This window comes from Rosa chinensis, chromosome 2, assembly GCF_002994745.2.
Source record: "Rosa chinensis cultivar Old Blush chromosome 2, RchiOBHm-V2, whole genome shotgun sequence".
In the NCBI taxonomy this organism is placed as follows: Eukaryota; Viridiplantae; Streptophyta; class Magnoliopsida; order Rosales; family Rosaceae; genus Rosa; species Rosa chinensis.
In genome coordinates, this window is record NC_037089.1 from 35,156,798 (window position 1) to 35,165,506 (window position 8,709).

The window sequence follows — 8,709 nt, forward strand, 5'->3', positions numbered from 1 at the left end:
GAATGGAATCCAACCTTTCCTCATTTCCAATAAAGGTACCTAATGAGCAGTAATCTTAAACAATTACTTTGACCAACAAAAAAAAAAAAAAGCAGTCTCCTGATTTCCAATACCACTTCATATACAACATACAGAGCGAAGATTACTATGCTCACCTAAACAGAACAACAGTTCTCCGCGCCCCTCCTGCATTTTCTCTAATCTAATTTCCTCATATGAAGAATAAGAGTTGAGACCTAAAGATGCAATGGAAAACCAGCCGGTGTTTTCCAGTTTGCAATACAACTCTCCTAGTCAAGGAGGAGGTCAAACCTTATGACAACCTCTCTTCCGGGACCTGGCCCAAGAGCATTAAAAATGAACAAAAACAGAGGAATTTACAAAAGTACCTTCTAATAGAGCACAATGTGTTCTAATATCAGGATCCCGTCATACCGAAAGTATCGGCTAGTCAAAGCTTGTTGAGCGACTCCATCTACCTCGCAAGTAATCTTCTACTGAGATGCTTTGTTCACCACTACTCGTAGAAAGGGAATCATCTTCCAAGTCTAGCAACGCCATGTTAAGATGGGATTTGATATTTGTAGGAACAGCTTCTCCATCCAGTGCGTCAAGTTCATCTGATGCACTAACTTCTTGCCTTGCCCACCTTGTAATTTCCTCATCACCTTGAAGAAGCTTCAGAACCTGTGATGAACAAGAATCACCAACAAATAAATAAATATGGAAAAAATATATAAAACCAACAAACTGAGTGAGATTCATTATCAAAATAGAAGCAAAAAGTAAAACTTACAATGCTGATCCCGGGCCGAAGTCCAGGAGCATATCTAAGGCAAAGGTTAGCAGCCAAAACCATTCTCTCAATTTGGTCATGATCATAGTCACTTCCCAGGCTTGGATCTAGCAGTTGGGCAACCTCCCCACCCTTAAGTATTGGCTTTGCCTGGAATCCACCACCATTCATGGACATAAATCAATTAAGTTCAGACTTTTACACAATCACACAATAGTTGTAATGAAACCATATTGGACAACAAAAACAGAAAATGCGCTTAAGAATTTACAAGAGAATATTCAGAAAGATTACACACACAAGTAGGACATTACAAGTTTGTACACAGATAGGAGCTTACCCACATCACCAGACTTTCCTGGTCCTTTGCACATTTGCTGTAGATCGGTTGTCTACCAGAAAGAAGCTCAAGGAGTACAACACCAAAGGCATAGACATCAATTTTATCACTAACTTTGCCATGCATGAAGTATTCTGGAGCCAAGTAACTGCCATGGAGTGTCAGAAAATATCTAAATTTAGTGGGAACATAGATACTAAAGAAGACATTACACACCCAAATGTTCCAGCAACATCCGTGCAATCAATATGCGTTGACGTCGATGCCAAGCTCGCAAGTCCAAAATCTGAGAGCTGAATATACAGTACAAATGTCATAAGCATATACATTTCAAATAATTAACCAGAAATACTTAAGTTGTGCAGTACCTGTGGCTCAAAATCATCTGAAAGAAGGATGTTGGAAGACTTTACATCCTTATGGATCACAGGTTCTTCACAGCCATTGTGTAGATAGTTGAGTGCCTCCGCTACACCTAAGGCCACATTATATCTATCCTTCCAACCAAATGAATTCCCATCTTTCTTATTACCTGTATCAGAAATTACCCTTTATGGTTTGAGAAAATTGAAATAGATAAGAAAACTTGTGTTCTTTATTCCAAAGAGATAGACTTCAATAGACTATTATTTACCATGAAGGTTGTCTTCTAAGCTTCCTCTTGAGATAAAATCATACACCAAAACTAAATTGTTGTCGAAACATAATCCATATAGAGAGATTATGTTCTTGTGATTTAAAGCTGTGATGATCTCAACTTCATGAACAAACTCTTTCAATATATCTGCAGATGGCTTCAGGATTTTCACTGCCAACTCCTTCCCGTCTAAAAGATGGCCTCTATAAACATGACTACTGCCACCTTTTCCAACCATGTTCTCTGAAATTGGAATTCAAAAGTTGTTAGAATAACATCCAAACAGAGTCAATTCAAAACCAGGATCACAAGTTTAGGAAAAGACACGGACCAGGTAAGAAGTTTGATGTTGCCAACAAAAGTTCCTCGTAGCTAAACAGTCTACAGCTGGATGAATATTTCTTACATAAATCTAAAAATTCTTCAGGAAGGCTCTCCATGCCATGGTTTGGGGTTAGAGGAGGGAAGATTTCATTAGAGCCAAGTGACACAGTTGTACTACTTGCTCCATCAGGCACGGAAGAATGATCTCCATCCTGGCTAGAATTACTGTGTTTCTGATCAGGATAAACAACAGCCGAAGTATGGGAACTCAATGGTTTCGACAACTGTCCCAAAACAGATGTCTTTTCATCAGATTTCTTCTTGTGTTGCTGTCTTCTTAAAAATGTCCAGCGAAGAATGGACCAACCGGGTTTAAAACAGTGCGGATTTTGAGTCTTGATAGAGTTCATCCTTTGGAATGGAACCAAAGCCAATGAATTGTCCTCATTTCCATCGCCAGGCAACTCAGCTGTCAATTGGGTCCCAGAATTATCCAATAAAACTGAATCCCCTTCACAGTTCTGGCATTTTGTCTTACGGCTTTTCTTCTTGCATTTATTTAGTTTAACATCTTCAAGAACCTCTACGTTCTTCGGAGATGACTTATGATTATTATCTGTTCAATGGAAAAGCAAACAAGCTGAATACTCACTTGTACCAAAATCAAATAGTCAAACACTGAACTAAAATAATCAAAACCCAGAAGATGGAAATGAAAACAAGACCTTGTGATTGATGTGCACAGCTATCAGCCTCTTCCCTCTTGAACACAACCTTGCCATTATCGACAGCGAAAACAGAGAAACTTTTGGGCAATTTCCAGGCACAGTACTTGGCAACGGAAACGGATGATCGAATTCTATGGTGGGTTTTGGAAGTCCCAACAATTAGAGTATCAGCATGAAATGCCTTTGCTTCCCTTACTAAAACTTTTCTGATCGGATTGCCTCTACACACCTTTAGCTTGAGATCAATCTGCCCACAATTCACATGCTCTCAAATCTCAATCCCCAAAGACCCAAAAATTGAAACTAATTGACCACCCACATACTTTGTCTCAGCACCCAATTCACAATACACAAAGAAACAAAATTGAAGTCACTGACCTGCTTCAAGCTACAGAAACCTTCATAAGCAGAGAGCACAGAATCGAATGTCTTGACCATCGAGAGCAAACACGAAGTCTCCTCTGCAAAAACCCAAAACCCAAAAACTCAAACAAAAGCCCAAAACTTTCCCATCAATCAATCACAAAAACAATGAGGAAAAATCGAGAGAGAGAGAGAGGAGACCAGACCAGAGATGGAGTCGAGGACATGAATGGCAATGACATGGTCACCAGGCTCGGCCACTTTGACGAGGGCCCACGTCAGCAACTCCTTGCTGTGCGAGTCTAGCTTGACACCGACGACCACCGTCTTGCCTGCTTCTCCGGTCATCTCCGGCGTCGTTTCTGTGAAGAAAGGCGGTTACTTTGGATGCATAGAAGGACCAGAGTGAAAGGGGTTTGGTGGAAATGGGTAGTGGGAATAATCTGGGTAGTTGAGTACCGTGGTGGAGGTAATGGGTAAAAACACAAAGAAACTGGAAACTGAAAATGGGTGAAGGGTTTTATGTGTTTTTGTTTCTACCTGAATTGGCTAGCTTGAGTGAGCATCATTGGTTTGCAAGGCGCCTAGGCCTGCCTTGCCTGCCCTCTCACTCTCTCTCTCTCTCTCTCTGTCAAAACGTACGACTACTGCTCATGACTTCAGAGGAGTCACATCTCTCCAATTATTGCATCATCGATAAGCACAAATGACATGACCCCAGAGGTTTCCGTTTTGGTGAACCAAATCAAGAAAATTCTTCTAAAAAATAATAATAATAAATAATCAAGAAAAGAAAAATGTATTTAAAGCTTTTTCCTTTTTTTGTTGAGAATATAGATATGGAAGCTTTTGAATTTTGATTATCGGTTACGTTGAGAGTTGAAACGGTAAGCAATAACTCTCTCATAAGCTTCTCCCTTTTCTTTTTCTTTTTCTTTTTCAATGACAAGATCTGATTTATACCATTCTCAAAAAAAAAAAAAAAAAAATCTGATTCATACATAACCCTTGTATGAATGTAGAACAAAATGTAGGCCAAGAATAATCCAACTAAGAATCTCTCATGTGCAGGGTCATCCATGTGCTGGGGACTTTACAACTTCTGTAATTTATTGTGGACCAATTTGTCTAGTCATTTGCGAAGCGATCTTTTAATGAATTTTATTAGGATAAGAGATGTATTCTTTTTTGATTTTGGTATAAACTAGGCTACAGTGTGAAACTCATAAAATAATCGAGGTGTAAAATAGAAATGGTAGTTTCATTTTTAGACCTCCACTTAAACATCCTCTAAATTTGTAAAATTTTGTTAAATTTTTTTTTTTTTTGAAAGAAGCGACTGATTTTATTGCAAACTATGGCAATAGGTTACAATCATGATGTAGTACATCCCTAATGCAATTAGGAGCTTGGGTAAACCAGGCTTGTTTCTGATCAGATTCAAATCCATGGTTGGCTAGTCTATGTGCTACTTGGTTACATGTCCGTGGGGCAAAAGTGATCCTGACTTGCGGCAGGTTATGTAGGGCTGTACATATATCATCAACAATACTCCCAAACTCAAAGAGGGCAACACCCTCATGTGTGATCTCTTGTACTGCTGCAAGACAATCAGTTTCTATAGTAGCATGCGTGAGCTGCAAATGCTAAATGAAATCCAGCCCCTCCCTGATAGCTAAAAGCTCCACTTGCTTGGCTGAAGAAACAAACTAAATAGGGTGTGCAAAAGCTGCAACAAATTGACCTTTATAGTCTCTGATTACCCCGCCGAGACCCCCTTGAGTTAGAGTAGGCAAGAATGCTCCATCAACATTAATTTTTACTTCACCATGTTGTGCAGGCTGCCAGCAAGCTTTAGTCTTCGGTTGAGGTGCAATAGGAGAAGTTCTAGCCTGTTTGTACTCATCTAACCATGTCATAGAGCTTAGGAAAAGAGCAGAAGCAGGTTTCGAAGTGTTCTCCCATAACAGTTCATTTCTGTTCTTCCATAAGGACCAGATGCCCATGAGAAGTCCTTCAAACCCCTCCTGCTTGAGATGTAGGGCTCGTTCAAGCATCCATTCTTTAAACACCATGTTGGGGAGAATAGAATTTTGAAGATGAGAAGATAATATGGAGAGGAGCTTAACAGCAACAGGACACTTGCAAAAAAGATGTACAGTGTCTACCATGCTATGCTTACAAAGCAAACAACTCAAGTCACCTTCATAGCCCTTGGTGAGAAGACGTTCCCTTGTGGGCAATAGATTTTGACATGCTCTCCACACACATATTTGCACTTTCCCCGGCACTTTGGCTCCCCATAGTCTTTTCCACAGCTCTTGGAAGGGATCCCCGGTTGATGTAGTAGCTAAAGCATTGCCAAGAACATGAGCCCTAGCCACCCAACAAGCCGATTTCACTGTGAAGATACCTTTCTTTTATGGTTGCCAATACTATTTGTCACATGTGCTTCTTCTGCTTAAGGGAATAGCAAGGATGCGTATAGCCACATCAGTAGGGAAAAGCGTATGAACTGATGTGGGAATCCAGGAACGATCATGCTCATTTATCAAGTTATCCACCTTATCAAAAGGAGAGCTCAACAGTCTTTGGATTAAATATCTTTGACAATTTGGGATCCAATCATCATTCCAGATGCTTACTAGCTGACCATCACCTATTCTCCATTTGACTCCTTCTTTTAGCACTGGTCTGCCCTCAATAATGCTTCTCCATGAGAATGAAGGTGCCACACCTAACTCGGCGTCCCAGAAAGAACAATTAGGAAAGTACCTGGCTTTAAAGAGCTGAGCAACTAGAGACTGAGGGTTGGAAATAATTCTCCACCCTTGTTTAGCAAGCATGGCTAAATTGTAAGCATAAATGTTCTTAAATCCCATACCTCCTTCTGGTTTAGTAAGGCATAACTTTTCCCAACTTCTCTAGTGGATTTTCTTTTTTGTATTAGAGTCACCCCAGAAAAAAGAGGCACAAAGTTTATGAATATCATCACATAGACCTTTAGGTAATAGGTAACAATTCATAGCATAGAGTGGCATTGTTTGTGCAACTGCTTTGATAAGAATTGTTTTACCTGCACTACTGAGAATCTTGGACTTCCAATTCACTAATTTCTTCGTCAACTTTTCTTGTATGTATTGGAACTTTGCAGTTTTGGATTGTCCAACCCTTAAAGGAAGACCTAGGTATCTGTCATGCTCATCAACTTTCTTCACTGCTAGAATGGATGCCAACTCATGTTGTAAAGTGTCTGGTACATTTCTACTAAACACCACACTACTCTTCTGGAAATTAATCTTTTGACCTGATGCTTGCGCATAGACATTGAGAATCTGTCTAATCGTCTGACATTCTTCTACAGTTGCAGCTCCAAAGAGAAAACTGTCATCTGCAAAAAACAAGTGGTGTATAGTGGGAGCCCCTGGACACATTTTCAGTTCCTGAAGTGCGCCTGCTTCCACTGCTTGAGACAGGAGGGCAGAGAGACCCTCTGCACATAGAATAAACAAATACGGTGCAACGGATCACCTTGTCTGATGCCTCTTGTTGGTGTGATCACTTCAGTTGGTTCTCCATTAACCAAGATAGCATAAGTGACAGACTTGACACAACTCATCACCATTTGAATCCACCGTGGATGAAATCCCAATTTTGTTAACATGGTCTGCAAAAAAGTCCATTCCAGACGATCATAGGCCTTTGAGATATCCAATTTGAGAGAAAAGAAACCCTCCTCTTGAGTCCTCAATTTATACATAAAATGAGCAGCTTCTGTTGCAACAAGAATGTTGTCAGATATCAGTCTTCCTGGGACGTAAGCACTTTGTAGTGGAGAGATGATTTTAGGGAGCCACCTTTTCAGTCTATTGGCTATGACCTTTGAGCTAATTCTATAAATTACATTACACAAAGCTATAGGTCTAAAGTGAGAGGCTTCTGTGGGAGTTTTAACTTTTGAAATAAGGTAGATGTGCGTGAAGTTGGAAGCTTCCCAAATATCACCTGCTTCTAGAAAATTTCTGATTGCCACACAAACATCCATACCAACAATATCCCAATATTTTTGAAAGAAGAAATGAGACATACCATCCGGTCCCGGGCTTTTTGAAGGATGCATCTGAAAAAGAGCACTTTTTATTTCATCTTCTGTGTATGGTAGTAATAGGTCCGAGTTCATGTGTTGCAGAACCTTCATTGGGGTGGCACGAAAGACCTCAGAGAGGGCAGCATCGTCAATGCCATCTGTAGTAAAGACTCCCTTGTATTACTCTAGAATCATTCTTCGAATTTCAGTTGGTTCATTCTGCCATAGGCCTGCTTCATTGACTAACCCTTTAATTGAGTTTATGCTTTTTCTGTTTGAAGCTTTTCGATGAAAGAAGGTAGAGTTCCTATCACCATCTTTTAACCAAACAGCCCGAGAACGTTGTCTCCAATATTTTTCCTGTTGGGAGAGAATCTGACTATGCTTAACATGCAACAAACGTTGCTCTTCATATTGGTTTGAAGAGAAGGGTTGCTTCATAATATCCTATAGCTTCTCTCGAATTACACACAGCTCTAACTTTTGCTTCTCAAATTCTGTGGTATGCCAGCGCAAGAGTTGTGTACCTGTGTTAGAAATTTTCTGTCCAATTTGATGCAGCATGTTGCCGGTTGTAGGGGCAGACCAGTTCTTTTGAATGATGGCATTGCATTGTTCATTGCCATGCCACATTTCTTCAAACCTAAATCTCCTGCTAGCTTTCCTGAAATGATGTTGCTCAGATCGCACTTCAACAAGGATGGGGCAATGATCAGACGCATTTGGTGGCAGTGTGATTGTCCTATTGTAAGGGTAAGAATCCCTCCATTGAATTGATTGAAAACTTCTGTCAAGACGTTCTTTGGTAAACTTATTGGACCAAGTATACCTACTACCACTGAATCCCATATCAACGAGGCCACAATCCACCATCGTATGTCTAAATGAAGCCATGGGTGCAACAGCTCGTGGTACTCCGCCGGACTTGTCAGCCTGGCACATGATTTCATTAAAATCACCTGCCATGAGCCAAGCCAGATCACATCTTTCAGCCACTAGGGTTCGAATTAAATCCCATGTTCTATTGAGTTCTCCCCGTGCAGCGAAGCCATAAATTCCCGTGAAACGGTAAGAAGCATGGCTTCCTTGTTCGCAAACCTCAACATCAATGTGATGAGGAGATTTTGTGCGCAGATCAACATGAATCCCATTGCCCTAGAGTAAAGCCAGACCTTGGGATCCCTCTTCGTGTGTATAACATATATTTCCAGCAAAGCCAAGCCGGCTTGTTATAGAGTCTATGCAAGACGGTTTCGCAAGGGTTTCAGCCAAAAAAATCAGATTCGGTTTCTTCAACTGGACCAAGTCGATAAGGGCTCGTTGTGTCTCATTGAAGACTATGCATATGCAATTCCAGATCAAAATGTTTCCCTGTAGCATGGCTACAGAATAGATTAAGCTGCAAGCTTGCTTGTTGGCGGCACACAAACCCTA

General features: G+C 40.5%; 1 protein-coding gene across 1 annotated transcript; it reads right to left on the minus strand.

The window, feature by feature from the left end:
- Positions 1-3: 3 nt before the first annotated feature.
- LOC112188302 (probable receptor-like serine/threonine-protein kinase At5g57670) lies at positions 4-3,850 on the minus strand. The gene is made up of 10 exons (XM_024327401.2): positions 3,395-3,850; positions 3,204-3,286; positions 2,823-3,072; positions 2,105-2,713; positions 1,771-2,016; positions 1,505-1,668; positions 1,353-1,429; positions 1,137-1,284; positions 797-946; positions 4-687 (listed from the first exon to the last, which is right to left on the minus strand). Exons 1-10 carry the CDS (start codon positions 3,534-3,536, stop codon positions 448-450), a joined length of 2,109 nt encoding a protein of 702 aa, XP_024183169.1. The 5' UTR covers positions 3,537-3,850; the 3' UTR covers positions 4-447.
- Positions 3,851-8,709: the final 4,859 nt, after the last annotated feature.